Here is a 22302-nt window from a genome sequence, read left to right as displayed (position 1 = left end):
TTGTCTGTGCCGGTCCGTGGCGGCGGCGAGATGTCGCAGGAGAGCCTGCTCGGCCTGGATGAGGGCGCGCTGCGGAAGCTGGTGAGTCCCAGCGCCTGCTGGGCCGGGGCCCTTGGTCGCTCTGCCTGCCTCGGCTCCGTGACCCTACGTGGGGGAGGGGCGGCCGCGCTGGCTTCTGTGGCTTCAGCGGCAGCGTTGGGCCTGTCCGCGCCTCCGCGAGTGGTGGAGCTGCCGCTTCCCTCAGCTGGGGCAGTGCTGGGGGATCCCGGCCAGCGGCTCCTGAGGTGAGCCCGGTCTGGGCTGGGGCCCTGGGCACCGGTGAGCGCCGAGCACAAGCCGCCGCCCTGCCCCGGAGACTCCGGAGCCTCCGGCCCTGCAGCTCTGGCCACGCTCGGCCCTTTGCTCGCCACCCGAGCTCCGGCTGTGCCGTCTGTCTGTTGGCTTCATGGCCTTGGCCGGCGGCTCCCTCCTGAGACGTTTGCGGCTGCCGCCTCCGCTACCTGCTCACAGCCCTCCCGGTGCCGTCTGGCCCGGGAATCTGCTCCTCTGTTTGCCCGGGCCTGGTTTGGTGCCGGGAGAAGCTCCCCATGCCCTGTGTCCGCATGGCTGGGCAGGGCCCCCTGTGCAGCCGCTGCTGCAGCAACGTCGGAAGCACCTCCCTTACTTCGGGAGCAAGGACTGGAGCGGAGCCCTGGCCCCGCGGCTGCCGGAGCCAACTGGGCTCGTACTGGGATGAGCCCGACGGTGGGACTGTGGGCGCTGGGCTCTGACCCGCTCAGCCGGGGCTGATCTGGGAATCTCTTACAACGTGCTGCCCACCCCGGGCAGCCCCGCCAGTCCTCTCCACCCCGGCGGGCTCAGGGCCGGCGCCTTGCCGGGTGTCCCGGGGGTGATCCCGGGACGGCGCTGGAGCGGCAGGAAGCTGAGTCAGCCGGGAAGGGGCGTCTGCGGGAACAGGAAAGGGTCCGGGTGCCGCGGGACCTGCGCCGGGCCCCCGGCGGGGGCTGCCGGATCCTCCTGACGAGCCGTCCTCAGCCTGCCCTGGGCGACAAGGGGCAGCCCTACCCCTTGTTCCTGAGCTCAGGAGCCCACTGCCCTCCGTTGGGGCCAGCGTGGGGGCCTGGAGGAGCAGGGATGGGTGATCTGGGCTTTCTCCCCATACTACCAGTGCTCCGGCCCTGGCATGTCCCAGCTGAGGTCTCTGGGCTGAAATGAAGCCCCAGCAGTGGCGATGGGGTGGGTGTCAGGTTGTGGTGGCTGATTTCTAGCCAGCCTAAGGAGGTGGATTTTTGTCTTTGACATGGTGGGGCTTTGCATGCCCAGAGCAGCTTGCTCAGGTTTCCCTGTGCCTCGGCTGGGGAAAGCCTGCTCCAAGCTGACGTGAGGTGGGGATGGAATTATTTTTCTTTCTGGTTAGGTTTTGGCTCCGATCAGCTGGAGGAGGATTAGTCCATATAAGGGAAAACTGCCTCTCCCACCGCTTCCTCCCTGCTCCTTTGCTCTCCTAGCCCTCTGCTCCAGATTGCTTCCTTTCCTCCTGTCTCCCAGCAAGTGAGGCTTCAGCAGCAGTGCGTGACATCCCTGGGGTCCCTAGAAGAAGGAGGCTGGAGAATGCAAGCAGGCCCCTGCAGCCCTCGTACTGGGATTGTTGCTGTGCTGGGAGCTGCCCAGCTCTACCCCCATCTCCCTCCCATAGGCATCCATGCATTTCGCTCACCTGCTGCCTGCTGGTACTCCAGTCCAGGGGGGAAGCCAGTTGGGATGAACCTATGGTGCAACACGAAGGTGATCAAGGCCTTGAGGAACCTAGAGAGAGAACTGGGGGGGATGTGGTGGGTGCTGCTGCAGGGTGGCTTTTAGCTGGGTGTCTGGAAGGAGGGGGTTATTTGAGTGCTCGGGGCTGTGCTGAGCTCCAGGATGTGGTCTGCTGGCCCAGTGCTGAGGAATGCTTCCCTCACCCCGTCCTTCCAGATCTCAGCCTGATTAATTAAACAGGCAGGATGCAAATCCCCTTGCAGGCAGAGGCAGGACAGGCTGGAGAAAAGTTGTGGCCATAAGGTCCCCGTCTTGCAGCCAGTGGCCTTTGGGAAAAGTTTCAGTGGCCCCGAGGGGTGTTGTATCCCTGCCACTTACCCATTGCCTGTCTGTCCTTCCTGCTCTCCTCTGCCTGGAAGGCAGCTACACTCCATGAGTCCTTCCAAAGGTGACAGCAAAGCTTGGGGCTGCAGGAGGTGCTTGAGGTCCTGTCCCTTGAGCAGTTTCCTTGTGGCTGGGCTCCAGCCTCCCAAGCACTCTGTACTCAGCTGCTCTGGGGAGCCAGGTGGATGCAGGGCTACTCCCTGAGGAGCTGCTTACTGTGCTGGGGCTCTCAACACTGCTGTGCTTGGGTATCATCAGGAAGGCAGCTCAAGAGTGCGTTGCCAGCACCGGTTTTACAAAGCTGCTTTGTGTGTGCCGAGGCGGGTGTTTGCTCATAACCATTAATTTGCTGCTGGCTGGGCAGGGCTGGTGAGGCCCTGGCATGTACCAGTCCCTGGGCCTGCGTGTGCTGGCAGGGAAGGGCCCCTCAGCCCTTTCCCATCTCTGGCTCCAGCTGTGGTTTCCGGCACGTTCCTCCTTGATGCTGGCCATGGAACCTCAAAAGCCACTCATTTGCCTCATCCCAGCTCCATGCTGACGTGGGCTGGAGACAAGGCTCTTTCTCCTGTCCTGCCACTGCTTTTCCTGTGAGAATCCTTCCAGGACCCAGGTGCAGGTCAGATCCCAGCTGTAGCCTCTCAAGCAGAGCTGGCTCTGGAGCTAGCAGGCAGGTGTCACACAGCACACAGGTGCCAGAATGCTCCCTGCTCTGGAGTGCATGGCACTTGTGTTCTATCACATCCTCCTGTTCCAGCACTCCTAGCTCCTGCAGCTACTCCTGTTTCCCCCTGTCACCCTGACCCAGCTGCTGGGGCAGAGCCATACACAGCCAGCACCTTAGCCTTACCAGGGGCTTGGCTTCTTGGTATGTGGTGAAGGAGTTTTTCTGTCCTCAGGGCCTTTGCATGGTTGGAGCAAGCTGTGCTTGCCACCGGGCCAGCACCTCCAGCTCCTGTTTGGCCTGGACTATACTCCATCACTCCCCCAGCCTGTTGCTGCCACCTTGTGAACAGCAGAGCTGGGCTTCCTGGCTTCAGCTGGAGCTGCACGGGGAAAGGCATCTCGATGCCTTTGTCCCTGCAGACAGTCTGCCTGCAGCAGCATCACCAAGGCCAGGCAGGGCAGGCGTAGATGGGAAATGGGAGGCCCTGTAGACTGAGGGGCTAGTTTCTTCCCTGACGTTCCCCTGTCCTGGCAGCACAGTGGCTCCTGCTCTTCCCAGCCACTTCCCTGCCGTTGCACCACCAGAGGTGCCAGCTCCAGATAAGAGCATGGGGGGCTGCAGGCCCCAGCTCCAGCCCAGAGGTGAATAATCTGGCTGCTATGGGATTCAACAAGTGGCTGCAGTGTGCTGGGAGGGATGGCACTGGGAGCCAGCATGGCAGGGGCTGCCAGGGTGGGAGGGAGCACCCTGACTTCAAGTGACTGTCCTCAGGGTTGGGTGCATTTTTAGCACCAGGCTGGCTGAGGGGAGATGCCCTGGGGGTGACAGTCCAAACTGCGAAGCATCTTGCTGGAGTCTTCGCAGTTGGGGAAGGATAATGCTCCTGGCTGGGCCTCAAAACTGGTAGGGGCTGGAAGAGCACAATTTTGGCTACCACTGTGGTGGTACGTGGCAGCTCCATACCTGCCGGTTTCACTGGGATGGAAATATCCTCCCCTGGTCCCCAGACCCCAAGCAAGGAGCATGAAGGGCTATGGCTTTGCTGGGGCCTGTGTGCAGGGGGGTTTCTGTGTGGGGGCAGTAGTTGGAGGCCCTCAGCACTGCTCTGACTGGATCTGGCTGAGGGACCAGTACTGATTCCTGGTGCAGCACAACCTGAAGAGCCTGGATGAGTGGCCTGGCAGTGGCCTGTGGGAGGAGAAGGAAGGGGACTGATGCTCTTGTCCTGTGGTGCAGCCGTGGCTGCTCCCAGCATGCCAGGGCTTGACGACAACAGCAGCTGCTGTGGGTCACAGGGTTTATTTTGAATGAGCTCTGTGGGAAACTGCCTCCTGGGTTCTCGGCACTGGCTCAGCCGTGATGTCTCGCAGCAGGACAGTGGGCCTGTGCCTGCCCTGGTTGGCCTTTCTTTGTGGATGCAGCCTTCCACCCCCACTTCAGCATGACCCCCCCCAAAGCACTTGGGCCAGGGGCAGGACTGGGGCTTTGGGTGCCCCTGCCAAGTCCTGGTGAGTGGTCTTTGGTAGCCTAAGGAACACCTATAAGATTTTCATGGAGGGGGTGTGATGAGGTTGAGGCTATGCTTCCCACGCACAAAGGACTGGGCTTTGATTTGGGACAGATTCTGCTCACAGGTTTGGCTTCAAGAGCTGCCTGCCATCCCCTAGTGAGGGTAGGGGAGAGGGCTGTAGGGGGATGGGGGAAAACCCTCCTCTGTATGGTGGTGCGACATCCCCAACCAGCACCTTGTGAGGGCCACGGGGGTGGGAGCAGAACAGACTCTGCTGTGTGTTCCCCCTACTGCTGGAGGGGCTGGCATGGATAGGAGTGCTCGTCCCTGTGCTGGTGGCATGTGGGGTAGGGCTGCAGGGAACCCACCCTTGGAGGCTGTGTGGACTACCGATGGGCATCTATACCACGTGCCCTGTCTCCTTGCCCCTAACATACCCACCTGGAAGCCCCTCCTTGCCACGGTTGGTCCCAGCATCCTGCCCTGCTTCCCCTGGGGCAAAACAGTGCCAGCAGCTGGCCCCATTGTATGGACCTGGCAGCATGGGGGGCACCACAGTTGAGCAAGGGCGGCGAGAGCCGGTGCTGAGCCCGGACCTGTCCCACCCAGCTGGAGGCAACGCTGGACCTGGCTGAGCGGCGCCGCATCCGCTCGGCCATCAGGGAACTGCAGCGGCAGGAGCTGGAGCGCGAGGAAGAGGCTCTGGCATCCAAGCGCTTCCGCCCCGAGCGTGGCAGCCACCCGCAGGACAACAAGGAGAACTGGCCACGGTGAGTCTGGACTGGGACCAGGCTCCCACTCACCCCCTGCCTCTGTCCCAGAGGATGGTGGCTTCAGTGTCCAGCCACACTGTGGCTTGGACAGGTTTGGATGGGCGTTAGGGTGGGAGCAGCCGGTGCAAGTGGCTTGGTGTGTCGGGGGGCATTGCCTCAATTTGCTGGCTGCCTGTGAGGAGACTTACTTTGAACACCCACAGCAGCTCCCACCAGCCACTGTTACTCCACACAGGTCCAGGCACCTGGATGAGGAGCAGCAGGCAGCCCTGGCCACCTTGTCCCGGCGGCTTGAAGCCATCACCGATGTGGAAGAGCTGACAAAACTGGTGAGTGTCTGTGTGCCGGAGGCAGCTGTGTGCCAGGGCCGTCCATGTGTGTGCTGGGGCTTACCCTGCTTCTCTCCCATGTCTTTTCCTCTTGCAGCTGCGGGCAGCAGGTGAGTACGAGGAGCGCAAGCTGATCCGAGCTGCCATCCGCAAGCTACGGGCTGAGGAGATCGAAGGTGAGGCATCATCCCCATGTCCTGGAGCCGCTACCTTGGAGAGCCCATGACATGGACAGCTCCTTCCTAAACACTGCCTTTGCTGCTACCCAGCTGCAACCCTGGCTGGGAAAGCACAGAGCACCCAGAGGGTCGGCAGTGAGTCCTGCACTGTGCCTGGGGATGTGAAAAGCAGTCGGAGGGATGATGCTGAAACACCAGCCCTGGCTGGGAGGGAGAAGAGCAGCCAGAGGGGTGACATCAAGCTGCCAGCCCTGGCAGGGTGTGGGCAGAGCTGTGGTGAGGCCAGTGGCAAGCCCTTGGACACAGCCAGGAGCAGGGAGAGCAGCCAGCAGGATGATGCAGAGCCACCAGCGCTGGCCGGGCCGGAGGAGAGTGGCCATGGAGGGGCTGCAGAGCAGCCCACTGCCCAGGAGCCCAGCAGCTCAGCGGTGAGTGAGCATGGTGCTGCTGGGGAATCAGGACCACTGAAGACCTGCCTGCCCTTCCCTTGAGTTCTTTGTCAGCCTACCTGGGACACAAGCCCCTGGGCATGCTGGCTTCACCCACCCAGGAATACTGGGGCAGGTGGAGTCTGAGGGTATGGGGACACGGGTGGGCTGTGCTATGTCAGTGTGCCTCCAGCAGTGATGAGCTGGTGATAGGGTGCAGCCTGCGTACAAGTGCTGCAGGCAAGAGGTCTGTGGTGACCTACGCTGTGCCTGGTGCACTGCTCATCAGTTTTCTGGTGCAGGCAGAAGCCTGGATCCCCCAGCACTCTTCCATGTGGGTTTCTCCTACTGGCCCTTGTTGGGCTTGGGCTCACTGGAGCAAGGCTGGTGCCCACCAGCCATTGTGGAGCTCTCCGTACAGGGGAGAGATGAGCTGGTGGGCAGGACTGGAAGCAATGGGTGCAGTCGGGGTTTTCTGCATGGTGGCGGTGACCCTGCAGGGGATTGCAGGTCTCCTGGCAGTAGGAAGCCTCTGCAGACGTCATGCAGTGCTGCCCTTTGGGGGAGAGAGTGATGCAGGGATGCCCTTTGGGGGAGAGGGTGGTGAAGGGAAAACACTGGTTGTAACCACAGGCAAGTGGGAAGGCATGGGTCCCTGCGCCTGCCTCCGTTGAGCCCAGCTTCCTGCTCTGCCTGCCATGCAGCCATGGGACAAGGCTGTATGGGGATATGGGCCTGTGCCACCTTTCAGCACTGTCTGCCTTCCCCATCCAGATATGCTGCCATGCTGTCCCCAGGTCTGTCTGTGCCGGGACACCTCCTGAGCAGCCAGCATGGTTGTTCCACTGTCTGTCTGGTTACTCCAAGCCTGAGGCCCTTTCCCTGCAGTGGCACCTGTGTTGGGGTCGTGGTTTCCCTGTGCCCCCTCAGGGTATGGGTTCCTCTCCACCTCCCCCTCCCTGGAGCCCACAACGATCCCAGAAGCTCTGGCACAGCCAGGACTGGCACCCTATGCCCTGGCTGGTGACATCGGGACATCCTGGCTCTGCTCAGGTGTATGTCAGGGACACCCTTGTAACCTGTGCGTGGTCCTGCACTAAGAGCATCCTATCGTTTGCCAGCACCACCAGTGCCACAGGCAGAGACAGGGTGATGAAAAACTGGGTGCTCCGTGTTGCACAGAGTGTGGGCTGGGGGCACGAAGGGACAGGGGGTACTGGGCAGGGGCTGTCCTTTCTTTCCGACCTCCTGGCATCCATGCTGGACAAGACTGGTGTAGTCCTGGCAGGGGCCACAGAGGGACGCAAGAGCCAGCTCCTTGCTCCATGCCCTAGTGCTCATCAGCCCCACACAGAGGAGTGCCAGGAGCCCCAGGGTGCGCGGGATTTGGTGTCCGTCTCCCCCCCTTTGATAGACACAGCATCCACTTCCGTACCTGGTGGAGGCAGAAGGGTGTGGGGACACTTGCCCTCCTGCCAACCTCCTGCAGTGACCCCTGTGCAGGAGTTGGCTTGTCTGTCCCTGGCAGCACCCAGGCCCCTGCCTGCACAGTGTAGGAAGAGGCCATAGGCTGTGGCAGGGATAGGGCAGGGTGATCTGGTCAGAGAGTGGAGTGGGGCTGGCTCCGCTCTCAGCCTCTGCTCTCCCCAGGCCCGTGAGCAAGATGACTTGGTGAACCAGGAATGCATCCCAGCTGGGATGCAGGAGCTACACAGCTGGCAGGCAGGAGACTCCCAGAAACCCAGCACCCAGGGTGAGTTCCCATGAATGCTGGTGGCAAAAACCCCATCTGAGTGCATGTCCAGGGCCAGAGCAACACCAGGATGAGCTGTGGGCAGGGGTGGGAGGATGGAGAGGGTGGCGCAGCATCTCCCAAGGGTGCAGGCAGGGAAGCCAGATGCCTGGTGTGGCTGAAGGAGCAGGGATGCTCTGCAGGGAGTGGCAGGCTTCCCCTCATGCACAGCCTCTTCTGTCTCCCACAGCTGCAGTTTCGGGGACCCTAGTGCTCCTGGAGCTGCAGCTGGCCCCAGAGCCTGTTCCACAGCTCAAAAATGCTGGCAAGGACCTGAAGCGGAGTCAGCTGTGCTCTCCTGTGACTGCCCAACCCAATGGGCACCAGGCAGCCTGGAAGAACGGGAGCCCAGACAGCCCTGCCACCACCCAGGAGCCCAGTGCGCAGCAAAGCCACCACGTAGAGCAGCCCCCCCCCAGCCAGCCCAGTGCTGGCAGCCAGGTACACACATGGCAGCACGGGCTGGGGCCACCACTGCCAGGGGCCAGCAGTCCTGTGGGTGAAGGCTTGATGGTGTATGCTGACTGCTCTGCCTGTTTCTCTCCCTGCAGCTTGGTACCGCGGTGCATGGCCATGTGCCAGTGCCAGCTGGGAGGTGCAGGGCGCAGTCATCAGGTAAGTGCAGTCCCATGGGGAGGGAGAACTGGGGCTCTGCCCTAAGTCTCGCAGCTAGGCAGTGCTTTGCCCCCCTTGCCCTGCAGCACATGTGTCCCAATGAAGCCAGGAAGGGCGTCAGCCCTGGGGACGTGACATAAGTCCATGCGGTCTGGGGCAGGAATGTGAGGGCAGGATGCGGCCTAACAAAGGGCAATCCCCAGCCAGGGGTCATTTGTCCCCCAGCTTGCAGTGGGAGTGCCTGCACCAGCATGGTGCTGGACGGGCTGTTTACCCGTCCCCCAGGCCAGGCCAGGCAGCAGCAGGGCCATGAAAGGGAATCCATGCCGGCAGCAAACTCCGTCCTTTTGCATTCTTTGACCCAATAAGGCCAGGAGCCATGTCCCTGCTGGCCCTGACCACCCCCCTCCCCCCGCCCCGAGGCTGCAGTCGATGGTCCAGCCAGCACCCAGCACCATCTGGGTCCTCCCCACAGCCTTGACAGGTCATGGGGCCAGCAGCTGCCCTCTCCCTATTCCTGGGAAAACTGTCCCCACAGCTGTGCCAGGAGGGAACAGGAAACAAATCTAGAAAGCAGCTCTCTGCCCCCAGGGATCAGGGTCAGGCATCCTCCTCAGTCACCCTTGCAGGCAGAGGTCCTATCCCTCCAAGAAGCCCCAAGGAGCTGCTTGCTCCTGGGAAGACAAAGCCCTGGGGTGATGCTGGGGGTGGTGGGCTGCAGCGTGGCACGGCCCTTGGGCCAGAGGGAAGCATGCAGGATCTGACACAGACATCACTTGCTTCACTAGGGGCTCAGACCTTGGTGCTGGGGAAAGGCTGAGTCCTTGGATACGCAGGACTTTGGCATCAGTGACTCTTGTCCCTGGCCATAGTGCTGCCTGTTCAGTGCCTACCTGCAACCTGGGGGCTCCCTGGATGGGGACTGGAACACCACCTACTCCTACTCTCCAGAAGTGATTGCCAGGCTGGCTATGCTGTGCCAGTGCCTGGTGGGCGCAGGGGTGATGGCAGTGTTTTGGCAAAGGCTCCAGGTACCACTCCTGACTCGACAGGGTGCGGGTACCCCAGTTTCTGGTTTGCCCTGCTCCACAGTGTGGCTCGGTGCTGCAGGGCACAGCCAGCTGCCTGGGGTGCACGGCTGCCTGCGAGTGCTGCCAGAGCTCAGCTCTATGCCTCAGAGTGTGGGGTAACAGGGAGGGATCCACAGGGTGCTGTGCTTGGCAGAGGGGTGGGCAGGGATGGCAAGAGAACCCTGTGCTGTGCTGACCTTCTGCTCCCCTTGTCCTGAACCTTGCATATCTGGCTTGTCCTTTCCAAAGCGTCAGTGCCAACCCAGGATGTGGCAGGGACCCCGGCTCGCCTGAACACTCACCGGTGGGAGCAAACATCCTCCTCCCTGCGCCTGCCTGGCCGCACAGGTAAGATCCTACAGCAGCTGCCTCCGCTTTGCTTCACAGTGGTGGGAGGTCCATCGTGGAGCCTGGGCAGGCACACAGCTTCATGGTGTCAGGATGCTGATGACTGCGCCTGCTTTCCTGCTCCCTGTCCAACATTTATTCCTCCCCACCCTTGTGCGCAAGCAGCCAGGCCCCAGCAGAGGTGGGGGGAGGATGGGGACAGGATGACACACAAGCTTCAGGGGGCTGCAACCACCCCAGGGTGGCAGCATCCGAAAGCGTTGCATGTGTGGTGGGGTCCCTGGAGGGCAGCATGCACTGTGTGCTTCGTGCATGGCAGGGCACCGGAGGGGGGTGATGGGGCACCCCAGGGCAAGGGCTGGGCATGCTTCCTGCAGAGTACCCCGTGGAGCTTACATGCGTGGTGTCGGCGAGCGCATCACGGGTGGCGGGGACACCCCGCGCGTTGCTGCAGGCCCGGTGACCCCCCGCTCACGTCCCCGCAGAGCCGAGCCCCGCCGCGCCGCCGCTGCGGGCTGCCTCCGTGCGGGAGCGCGCCCAGCGCTTCATCCCTGCCGGCGCGGGGCCGGCCCCCAGCGCTGCGGGGGGAGCGGGGGGACGGGCCAGCCCCGGCCAATGGCAGCGGGGGCCCCGCACGGCCACGCCAGGGCCCTCTCAAAACGCGCGGGGCTGCGGTGGAGGAGGCGCAGAGCAGTGCCCGGCCTCGGTCGCCCCCGGTCCCGGTCCCGGTGCTGGCCTTGACGGCATGAAGACCTACTTCACTATCGAGATCAAGGATGGGCGCGTGCAGCCCCTCACACCCCGCGTCCTGGCCACGCCTGGCAGCCAGCGGGCAGGTGGGCATCGTGCAGGAAGTTGGGTGACAAGGGCAGGGGCAGCCATCAGGGATGGGGTGAGGATGATGGGTAGCACAGACGTGTGGCATCCGTCAGAAGGCTCTGGAAGATGGGTGGCAGGGGCAGAGGGCACCCGTGGTGAAGATGGGATGGGAAAATGGGTACTTTAAGGATGATGGGCCTAAGTAGGCATTACTCAGGGAGGTGGGCACCCATCGGGCACCATGGGGGCAATGAGCACCGGCAGCCAGGCAGGTGGATGCTGGCAAGGCCATGAACACCATGGGAGAGTGCTCATGACATCATGATGTGCACAGCTGGGCAGTGCAGATAATAAATGGATGCAAGTGGGCAGATGGGCACTGACAGGGTGGTGGGCACCAGTGAGCAGGTGGAAACCAGCATGCAGGTGGGCAGGAGTGGGTAGTGATGGACTAGCCAGGGATCACTGAAAAACAGCAACAGTGTCATTTGAGTGCTGGTGACTGAGCATGAGCAGTGCCAGAAGAGCAGAGGCTGTGGCAGAAGTGTGCCTGATGGCCTGCACCCCTTGGCAGGGATGCTCAGCCTGCTCATGGTATCTCCGTACTGGGCCATCATCTGGTCTTGCAGCCTGTCCCTATGGCCACTGTGCTGCACTGTTCATGCCCTGCTCCTGATCCAGCCCTGCTGGCTCACAGACGTGACTGGCTCAGAAATGTCCTGGGGCAGTCCCTCACACGGGGGTGTCTTGGCTCCAGATGGCATGTTGCTGAAAGTGCCCTCCCCTGGGGAGGAGGATGAGCCCGTGCTGAGGGGGTTCTGGCTGCCCCATCCCTTGGCTGTGCCCAGAGCCCTTCCCCTTCGGCAGAGCTCAGTGCAATCGTTGAGGCAGGATGCGTGCGGGAGGCCGGCAGTCCAGCTGGAGCCACTGCTCGGGTACGGGGCTGAGCTGGGGCAAACCCCATGTGCCTCTTGCTCCCCTTGCAGAGGTGACCCTGGGGCTGCGGAGCACCCCCATCCGCATCACCACCATCCCCAGCAGTGTCAGCAGTATCTGCAGTGTCAGCAGCAATGTCACCAAGGTGAGTGCCCAGAAGGGCTGGGTGCCATGGGGTCATGTCCCAGTTGGGCACGACCTGGGGGCTCCTGGCCTGAGGTGGGGAACAATGACCGGGGCAGGTGGGTTGGTGCTGGCAGCAGTCTGCAGCCTCTGGCTGTTTCTTTGGGTGGGGTTTTTTGGAGGGGTGGGAGTGGGCTGTTTGTGTTGGTTGGGGTTTTGCTATTTGCTTTTTGTTTCTTTGTTTTAAACAAAGAGATGCTGGGGATCTCTGTGTGGATGCCCAGCCCCAGGCATGGGAGCCCCCTGCATGCTGGACTGTGCCACTGTGTGTACAAACACTTGAGGGTGTGGGGGAGCTGAGCTGGGGGCCTTTTATGGGTCTCCTGCCATTTGAAACACCTTTTATGGTGCAGGAGCTCAGGGAAAAACCCATCACAACCCTTCCTTCTTGTCTTCCCTCTTGAGAATGGACTTTGGCTTTGAAGCCTTCCCAGGGGTATCTCATTGACACTGCAGCTGCAGGCTGGGGTCCTGCCTTCTCCCACTTGGCAATCCCAGCAGCGGAGCAGCAGCCCTGGCCTGGGAGGGATTCTTGGGTGTGACTGGAAAAAACAAACCAACCCTCTGCTGTATTTGGGGCAGAGCAGGATGTGGCCCCTTCCCACGTGCTGGCGGTGGGGAGCTGGGTGCGCGCAGGAGGCAGCCCTGCACACACAGCCCTTCAAGTGCTTTTATCTGCTCCTGCCCATCTAGGGTAATGCAAGGCACTCAGCCTTGGCAGGAGCTGGGATGTCAAGTGCGGCACTACCTTGCTGCTGGCCCTGTGAGCACCCGGCTCAGCTGGCTGCCTCTGCAGGCACAGCACTGCTGGTGGCCATGGCACCATTGGCTCCCCCTATGAAGCAGGCAGTGCCCACAACCTGGCAGGGCTGCCCTCTAGTACTGCCTGTATGAGCCAGCGGGTCCTGCTGCCTGCAGGAGGGGTGGCTGCCCTGCGCTAATGCGCTTGGACAGGCTTGGCCTGAGCAGCCCGTCACTTCTCATTAAGGTATTAGCTGTGCTACCCAGTGGGGTGGGGGCTTTGGGACCCATTGGCTGCCCAGCAGGAGACACGGCCTACAGGTGTGCTCCCAGTGGGCAGGGAGGAGGAGGCAGCAGCCGCAGCGGTGCTGGCAGCCCTGCCAGGTAGGGCTTTGGTGGAGGGGACTGGTGGAGGTTTGGGGACAGTGCTGCTGCAGCATGTCCATTTGCTGGTGGGGTTACCCTGGGGTGTTCATCAGGCAGCACAGGGGACGGAAGTCCCCAGACATCACAGCTGGTAGCCGAGGTTGTCACCAGTGCTAGCCTGGGACTGGAGGTACTGTTCTGTGGGTGATGCTGGCCAGGAGTTAGGAGGGCACCCAGGCAGAAGGGTGCATGGGTGGTCCACGGCCCTGGAGCGCACCTAACAGAATGATGGTGTGGGGTTGACCCTGCCTGGGGGCTCTGCCCCACTTGCCGTGCCGCACAGGCCCCCACCCCTGGCTGGTGTCAAGGGCCCTAGCAGCTGCCCCAGGTGGAGCGCACTTGTCAAGTTCCCTCTTGCCAAACCACCTGGTCCCAGGGCTGAAAGCGGTCCGAGTGCTGGCACCTGCCTCAGCACCCCTGTGCGGGACCCCCGGGTGCTGCGATAAGAATAGCCCAGCAGGCGCGGAGCTGTGCCGGGCCAGCCTCCAGCCGGGGGGGGAGCGCCTGGCGCCCCTTTAAAGGGCAGAGGACAGCTGAGCACCGGCACTGCTGCCATGCTGGGGGTCAGCATGGAGGGGCTGGCGCAGGCCGGAGCGGCTGAGCTGGCCGAGCTGCGGCAGGAGCTGGGAGCTTTCCGGGGGGCGGTGGAGGGGCAGCTGGAGCAGGCGCTGCAGCGGGTGCAGCCACTCGTGCTGGCGCTGCGGTCACTGGAAGAAGAGCACTGGGAGCTGCGGGCAGAGCTGGCGCGCCTGGCTCGCCGCCTCGACCTGCTGGTGCTGCGGCTGGGGCCGCAGGATTCCCCTGGGGAGGACCTCAGCACGCTCTTTCTGGAAGCACAGGACCCTTGCGCCCACTTTGAGGGCACCGAGGAGCGCAGCGGCCCCGTGGCCCATCCGCCCACTTTCTCCAGCACGCGCCAGCTATCAGCCCTGCATCTCTCCCGGAGCAACAGTGGTGTGAGTGCGGGCAGCCCTGCCCCGTGGCAGTGCCTAGCGGTGGGGTGGGGAGTGGCACCAGCCCACAGGGCTTCTGGCAGCCCTGGGGGTGCATGGAGTCAAAGCAGCACTCCTGGCACAAGGTGGGACCGTGGCTGTGGTGCACAGGCAATGTAATGTCACCGGGATCTGCCACCATTTGGGCTCGCTACTGTGGGGGACAAACGGCATCTGCCTGCTCTGCATTGTCAGCGTTCCGGCCAGGCTGCAGGCAGCTGTCCTGCTCCATCCCGCATAGCAGTGGTGGGGCACAAGTGGTGGCATGGGTGCGTGCGGCCAGTGACACTTCCCACCACTGGCTTTGACATGGGCTGGGTGCCAGGCCGGGGCAGCAGGATGCAGGATGGGGCCAGGTGAGTGTTGGGGCTGCTTCGGCCTCCCATGCTGGCATCTCCTCTCTGCAGCCTCCATGCCCTATTCCGGTCCTGGCCTGCTGCCTGCCACACATTGCTGGGGGGTCGTGCTGAAAGGGACTTGGCATTCTGGCTTTGCTCTGGTGGGGCCAGGGTGTCCTAGATTCCAGGCAGGAATGCGGGGGAGGCTCTTGATCTTCTGCACAAGCTTTTCTGTCTGCTAAGTCCTTTAATTCCTTGGAAATCCCTTGTGCTGCTAATGGCCCCCACTGGCCTTGCCAGCACCTTGCTTGCACCAGGCACTGCCCAGCCTGGAGCACCCAGGCAGTCCCTGTCTGCTGGAGGGCCCGGGCAGCCTGTGGTGATGGAGCATGGTGAATATTTGGAGGCGTCTCGGCAGCCAGGTTGGGCCCTCGCAGACTAGGGGGTGCTGCAGTCGGGGTCGTTGTGCTCTCCTGCCTGCCTTGGTCACTGCAGGCAGCTGCGGCATCCCACCGGCTGTGAGCTCTTATGCCGCATGTAGCATGTCTTCTCCAGTGTCCCCATCGCCCTTGGCACTGGGCGAGTGTCAGGGTGATGGGGGACTTGGACCCTGAGCAGCAGCGGGTGGGGGTGGCCGAGCTCGCAGGGGTTCAGGTGCACAGTGCTGTCCTTGCAGATGGAACCAGAGGTGGTAGAGCAGCCCCAGGCACCAAGGCTGGAGTCGGAGCTGCCCAACGGCATGGAGAAGGTCCAGGTGAGGGAGCTGGAAAGAAGAAGCAAACTGAACGTCGAGGAACTGAACAGGATTGAGGATGAGGATGTGCTGGATAAGATGGTACCTCTGCCACCGCTGGGCTCCTGGGGAAGGTGAGGAGACCCTGAACTGGTGGCAGAGAGGTGATGCTGACTTCCACCTCCTTTGCAGCTGGATCAGACAACAGACTTTGAGGAGCGGCGACTGATCCGAAATGCCATGCGGGAGCTGCGCCAGCGCAAGCGAGGTACATGGGGATGGTGATTCCCACAGGGGTTGGGGCCCTGGTGGTGGCATTGCCAGTGGAGCTGGTGGGACACTGGTGCAGGGCTGTCTGGCTGTGGTGAAGCAGGAGAAAATGTTTGGTCTTATGCTGCTCCCCTGGCTGAGCCAGGCTGAGGACACTGTCCTTCCCATAAGCCAGTTCTAGACCAGCAATGGCCAGCAGGACCCCTGGTGTGTGGTGGGACAGTGCCCAGTGCTCCTGCCTCTCATGACTGATGCCATCTCCCACCTGCATTTGCAGACCAGCGAGAGAAGGAGCGGGACCAGCGGCTGCAGGAGACTAGGAGCCAGGCTGTGGCAGGGAGGGCTGGGCACACCACAGAGACCACCACCACACAGAGCACCCAGTCAGCCGATGGCTCGGCACGCAGCACCGTCACGAAGACTGAGCGGCTCGTCCAGTCTAGTACTTGCTGGGGGAGTGTGGGGGTCACTTACCCAGCACAGCCAGTGCTGTGTGCCAGCTCCTTGGGGACTTGTGCAGAGTTTCCAGTGCTCTGCCATCACAGCTCCTGTGTGCCACTCCCACTGCTTGTCCTGGGTCTGCCTTGACTGCACTGGGAGCAGGACTGTGGGTCAGGGCTGAGGTTTACTGCATCTCCTCTGGCTGGCTCTGGCTGCCTGGGGATCTTTAAGGAATCTGCTCTGGTGACTTCCCAGCCAATCCTCCAGACCGTCAGCATCATAGGGGTCTTGTCTGCATCTCAGACCTGTTTTCCGGACCCTATACCTGTACTCTCACAGTCCTTGAGTGGCTCAAGCCAACAGTTGCTGCAGGGCTTTGCCTGGGGGGTGTATGCAGTCAGTGCCCTCTCTACCTGTCCTGGCCATGGCTTTGCCCCTTGAGACTTCTTCCTGTGGCACTACATGGATGCCAGGGTGCTTGGCAGCAGTGGGTGTCTGTGGGTACCACTGCAGCTGGCCCCAGCTGATTCCCCATTGCATTGTTCTCTTGCAGGCGACGGTACCAAGACCTCCCGTAGCACAACCATGGAGTCGAGTTATGTGAAGAGATCAGATAGTAAGAACTTTTGCTGCCCTTTCCCTGCAGCATCCTCTGGGTCTAACCATGGGTGTTGCTGCTGTCAAGCCAATCCTGCCTGTGGCACACGCAGAGCTTCCCTCAGCTCTTGCCCAAGGCCTCTCTCTTTCTGCAGATGGCAACAGCACATTTGTTCAAACCAAGTCATCCTACAGCTCCTCTTCCAGGAAGACTGGCAGGTGGGTGGTCGTGTCTCAGCCCCAAATGGACCCTGTCAACAGTCTGCTTGTACAAACCCTATCTGCCAAGTCTACAGTGTCCCTGTGCTGGGGTGCCCCCAAAACTTCCTGGTCCCTGGGGCATGCTTGCTTCCTCCAGTGGTCCCCATGGGTCCGTCCATGTACATGGAGACGTGTCTGCCAGCGGTGGACCTTAAGCACACCTCTTCTTTCCCAGGGATGTGGAGGTCTTCAAAGCACCAGGGCTGGCAATGGGCTGGGGCCACTGTGTGCCCATGGCCCCCTTATCTTTGTGTCTATCTCTTCCCCAGCATCTTTGACCGCGAAGATGAGAGTGCCTCGAGGCAGAGCAGCCTGGCTGCGCTGGAGCGGCGCCAGGCTGAGAAGAAGAAGGAGCTGATGAAAGCTCAGAGTCTGCCCAAGACATCAGCCTCACAGGCTCGCAAGGCCATGATGGAGAAGCTGCAGAAGGAGGGTGGGAGGTGAGGCTGGGCAGGTGACAGGCAGGCCAGGATGGTGGGCACTGGCTGGTTAACACTCCGCATCTTCTGCCACAGCTCACCAAACCCCGTAGCGGCACGCACTGCGGTGCAGCGCTCCTCCAGCTTTGGCGTACCCAATGCCAACAGCATCAAGCAGATGTTGCTGGACTGGTGCAGAGCCAAGACCCGGGGCTATGAGGTGAGTACCACCCCCTCTCCCCATCTTCAGGGCTAGTCACTCTGCCCCTCAGTAACCCTCCTGCCCTCACAGCACGTGGACATCCAGAACTTCTCGTCCAGCTGGAGTGATGGCATGGCCTTCTGTGCCTTGGTGCACAACTTCTTCCCCGAGGCGTTTGACTACAGTCAGCTGACACCCCAGAACCGTCGCCACAACTTTGAGGTGGCCTTCTCCTCTGCAGAGTATGTAGCTCATGTGCCACCATGGGGGCTTGGGGTGGCTCGGGCAGCTCTCCTGCTTGCTGCCCAGGGCAAGGGAGCACGTGGGCAGGCGCAATGGTGCTTGAGGTGGGTGCCCATCAGCATTGCTCCCCTTGTTCTGCAACAAGGTTTAGACACTGCGGGAAAAGTGTCAGTGCAGCCCAGTGTAGCATGGTGAGAGCGGGTGTGGGGGGGAACACCCAAAAGCAGGGCAGCAGCCCCCCAGCCCACCCAACCACAGGCAGTACATCCCGTCCCAGGGTGCTGGGTGTAGGACCTCAGCCCCTGGGGAGTGGAAAGCAGGGTTTGTCCATACCAGGTGCCTCCTTTCACAGTCATCGGGGCTCAAAACACTGTTGCAGCTTCTCCAGTCTCTTCCCTTCCCTTTTTGCTTCTGGTTTTCCTGGGTGCTGAGAGATGGGAGCTCGTCCAGCTGGAGGGCTGTCAGTCAGCCCCTCTCTCCTTCCTTCTGTCTCTCTCCCACCCACTTGTCCACTCCAGCACCCTGCCCAGGGGTAGGGCCAGGCAGGTGGAGGTCCCATCCTGGCCAGTGCCTGGCGTTGTGGCGTGAGCTGGGAGGGACCTCCTGTGAGCTCCCTGGGTGCCATGATGCCATTCGGGGAAGCGAGAAGAGGGCCAGGTGCCTGGCTCTTGGTGCTCCTGGTGATAGACTGTTTGTCTTAATCGGGGACCCGGTGCGTAGCCTTGAGAGAGCCATCGATCGCTCCAGCCTGGAAGCCAGGTGGCCTCTCGTCCTTCCTCCTCCTCCAGCTCTTGTGAGCATCTTCTCCCGAGCTTCCTGCACCAGGGCTGTGCTGCCGTGGTTCCAAGCGGAGCTGGACAGGAGGGCTGGCCTTGCCCCCCCATCCTCCCAGTGGATGGCTGTATAGAGGCTATATAGAGTGCCACTCTGCTCTGGAACCCGTTCCCCGCGCACCTGGCGCACCAGAACACCACACTCCTCCTTCTCTGTCTGTCTTTATCTCTGGACCTCACGCCTCTCCACGCCACTCACCTGCCCTCCCCATCCCTTGCTTGTGCCCCCCCCAGATCTCACTGAATGGCCTTGGTGCAGCGGTGCCTGGAGCCCTCCTGCCTCTGCATTGTGCACCCCCAGAGCATGTGGGAGCAGAGCAGCATCTCCCCGGGGGAGGGACGGGAACTGCATTGATCTGTGTCTCTTTGTTTTCTCTCTTCCTCCCCTCCCCGACTGGGCTGCGGTCACTGGCTTGCCCCTCTCTCTCCCTGCCCCCAGGAAGCACGCGGACTGTCCACAGTTGCTGGACGTGGAGGACATGGTCCGGATGCGCGAGCCAGATTGGAAGTGTGTGTACACATACATTCAGGAATTCTATCGCTGCCTGGTCCAGAAGGGGCTGGTAAAAACCAAAAAGTCGTAGCCCATTTCCACCCCCCCTGGGAGCGATGGTGAGAACCTTCCCCTCCACGTATCTGCCTGCGCCCACCTCCATGGCTTGGCCCAGGGAGCGGCCACCATGGCTGGGGAAGAGACTGGGGGCTGCCCATGGGCGAGGGGCAAGTCCTGGCAGTGTTGGCCAGCAGAGCAAAACTTTGGCCAGGAGAGAGGGATGGAGGCTGCTGGCTGGCCTCTAGCTCTGCAGTATAGCACCCATGGGAATTGGGGAGGGGAAAGGGTGATGGGAACACACATGGGACGGAACATGACACGTCACCCTGGGGGCCTGTTGGGTCTCCAGCCATGGGGAGGGTGCTACTGGGAACAGAGCTGCTGTAGAATCCTAGAACCAGCCAGGTTGGAAAAGACCTTTAAGATCATCAAGTCCAACCTTTACCCCACTGCTGCCAAGGCCACCACTAAATAACATCATTAAGGGCCTCATCTACATGGTTTATGAACACTGCCAGGGATGGTGACTCCAGCACTGCCCTGGGCAACCTGTTCCAATGCCTGACAACCCTCTCAGGGAAGAAATTGTTCCTAATATCCAGTCTAAACTGCCCCTGACTCTAACCATGGCTCTTCCCTCCCCGTTGGCCAAGCCTGATGCAGGGCATTAGCTGCTGGGGATGCCGTGTGGGGTGCTCTGCATCAATGGTGCCTGGTCTGGGTGACACCACCCCCCCCCAGGTGTGCCAGTATTGCTACTAGCACATGATGACTCCTTCCCGTGGCCCAGGATGTGCAGGGGCTGCCCCATGGGTGCAGGGCCAGGCGTGGGCCATGGTGCCCAGCCTGCACAGTGCTGCCTGCTCATATATGGGCAAGAATGGGAAGCCTGGAAAGTGTGACTCAAGGTTTGGGTCCTGCCTCGTCTTGCAGTGTTTGTGCCTGTCTACAGGGGCATCCCAGCTGTGCTGGAGCAGCTGCTCCCCTGGGCTGTGCGCAGCACTGCTGCACCACGTCCCAAACAATGGCTTTATAAGGGCAGAGCTGTGCTCCTTGCACTGCCGTTGCTTTGCTTTCGCCCCTGAGCCAGGGCTGGAGGTAGTGGGGGTGGCCACTGGAGCTTAGGTGGGGGCTTTTCCAAGGCCCTGTGCATGCTACCCGGTATGTTCTTCCCCGAGACCACATCAGGAGCTAGGACCAGTGCTAGCCAAGCTGTGGGCTTGGAGCCGTTTGACTCCAGCACAGCAGAGGTCCTGTGGGAAAGCTGGGGCAGTGGGGCACAGCAGCAGGGTCCTAGTAGAGCCCTGGGCTGGGGCCTCTCCTTGGCCCTGGTGCTCCCCACGGTGCTGGCACCATCTGGGGCTCCCTCCTCAGCTGTGCCTGCTGGATTCTGTTGTGCTGAGGGACTGAGGATTCCACCAGGAGTTACAGTAGCCTGGGTATGGGGGGGTGCATTGCAGCATGGGGTTTGGACCCTTCTTGTGTTTAGAGCCTAGTGCCCCCCACTGGAGGGTGGCCCCAGGGCCAGACCAACTGAGCTAGCCTTAGCAGCAGTGGGTGCTGCCCATTTGCACAAAGCAGCCGCCAGCATAGCCTCTGCTGTATGCACTCCTGGCTACGTCAGCTATTCGCAGTAGCAGCACACTGGGGTGCTCCAGTCGTCTCTCCCCAGGTAGGTGCTGGCACCTACCCAGCTGCCTGGTCAGAGGTGCAGGGCCAGGGTGGTGGCAGCAGTGACCGTTGCTGCTTTGCCTACCCAGCAGAAAGGAGAAAACAGAGGTGGGCAGTTCCCCTCTGTGCTGTGTCCTGCCTGCCTGTTCACCATGACTACCCCAGCTATACTGGCAGCCCATGGAGCTGGGGCAGGAAGAGAGAGGGCAGGGTTATCATCCCACTGGTGGACTGTGGCGGAGCTTAGAGGCTGTGGGGATTGGGAGGCAGCTATCGATGCTCTGCACAGACCCCAGCACTGCACAGGAGTCTGGCCTGGGAAGTGGTAGACACAGACCAGTGCTGAGCTGGTTGTAGCTGGGCAGTACCCATCCCACTGGTGGTGGTGGTCTGTGCCTGGGTAGGCAGCCCCTCAGGCTCCAGTCCAGGATGGGGGCTGGACCAGGCTGGTAGAGCTGAAACAATGGAGGAGAGCTGGGCCAGGGCTTGGAGAAGGAGTGATGGGCAGCGTGTGATGAAACTCCATCCTGCTTTCCCTGGAGCAGCCAGTGGGATTTCTGGTGGGGGCACAGCACAGACAAGCAGGTACGTCTCTTACAATGCACCAGCATCAGCTGGAGAAGGAAGAGGGTGGGCACAGCCTGTGCAGGGGTGACTGTCAACAGTAAGAGCCAGGGTAGAGGGCATTAGGAGTGCACTGGGTGCAGGCAAGCACACAGATAGACCCTCTTGCTTGTTACAGTGCCAGGAGCAGCAGAAGTGTGGGTACAGAGGGGTGGACAAGAGCTGAGTGGGGCTGAGGGCAGCAGTGCCCAGCACCAGCAGCCCCTGGGGTGTGGGTTGCCTGTTCCAGCCCCTGCCGTGGGGCAGCCCACTCAGTGGCGTGCTGAGTGCTGCACTCCCACAGGACACTGGTGGACTGCGTGCCCCTGGTGGACGTGGAAGACATGATGATCATGGGGAAGAAGCCGGATGCCAAGTGTGTCTTCACCTATGTGCAGTCCCTCTACAACCACCTGCGTCGCCACGAGTTGCGCATGCGGCAGAAGGAGTGCTAGAGCCTGTCCTGCCTGCCTCCCCCTGCTCCCGAGGAGCTGCCTGCCCCAGGAAGGCCCGTGGAGGGGAGGGGCTCTGCCCCAGGGCACCCCTATGCCTCTGCCTTGCTGGAGCCCCCTCTGCCCTGTCCAGCTGTGGGCTGGCCACGCGGGCAGGGCAAGGCAGGCACTGCCAGGATGCTCCGCAGCTTGGCTTGCTTCCCACACACCGGTGTGCTAAGTTATTTGTTCTCCAGGAGTTGTTTGTCCTGTGGGCAGCACCCCTGGGGCCCCAAGGAGGCTCAGGCCCTCCTGTACCCTCAGGCTTGGGGCTGGCAGCGACCAGCAGCTGCATGGCCTGACCTCGGTGTATCCTGCAGGCAGCACAGCTGACAGTGGTTCTCCTTGGGCCCCCCCGTGAGGAAGCTCCTCTGTCCACCATAGGCCCTGCCTGGTGCCACCTTGCCGTGGCCAGCTCCATGGCCCTGTGCTGAAACCCTGCTTCCCACCATGCACATGCACCCTGGGATGCTTCTATACTGGGGGGGCTGCAGTACCCATGTGCTGGGGAGTGGGCAGGGGGGTTGATGGGTCCCAGGGGAGCAAGGGGCCCAAGGATCAAGCCAGAACAGCAGCCCCTGCTTTCCTCCCCAGCTCAGGGCACCACGTGCTCAGCACTGCTTGCCCTTCCATCACTGTCTCTACACCTGTGTTGACACGTTCCAAATCCAGCCGGGCAATAAACATTTATTCTATGGGATGA

The 22302-nt window shown here is 61.7% G+C and overlaps 1 protein-coding gene across 2 annotated transcripts; it reads left to right on the top strand.

Annotated features, from left to right (window-relative positions):
• SMTN (smoothelin) lies at positions 1-22302 on the top strand. Of its 2 annotated transcripts, XM_061370437.1 has the most exons (21): positions 1-81; positions 4923-5083; positions 5322-5415; positions 5513-5591; positions 5685-6022; positions 7673-7775; positions 8005-8255; positions 8366-8429; positions 9749-9847; positions 10333-10683; positions 11653-11747; positions 14959-15117; positions 15208-15283; positions 15563-15727; positions 16280-16342; positions 16479-16542; positions 16854-17024; positions 17100-17223; positions 17296-17447; positions 18721-18893; positions 21413-21550. In XM_061370437.1, exons 1-20 carry the CDS (start codon positions 31-33, stop codon positions 18863-18865), a joined length of 2805 nt encoding a protein of 934 aa, XP_061226421.1. In that variant the 5' UTR covers positions 1-30; the 3' UTR covers positions 18866-18893; positions 21413-21550. The 2 variants fall into 2 exon arrangements, with proteins under 2 accessions (XP_061226421.1, XP_061226420.1); XM_061370436.1 differs by lacking the exon at positions 18721-18893 and having other exon boundaries at positions 21413-22302.

This window comes from Neopsephotus bourkii, unplaced genomic scaffold (assembly GCF_033783945.1).
Source record: "Neopsephotus bourkii isolate Nb327-2 ecotype Australia unplaced genomic scaffold, CSIRO-AGI_Nbou_v1 NB_1542, whole genome shotgun sequence".
Classification (NCBI taxonomy): Eukaryota; Metazoa; Chordata; class Aves; order Psittaciformes; family Psittacidae; genus Neopsephotus; species Neopsephotus bourkii.
Note: the sequence above shows the minus strand (reverse complement) of the source record. Positions and strands in the feature narration are given on the sequence as shown.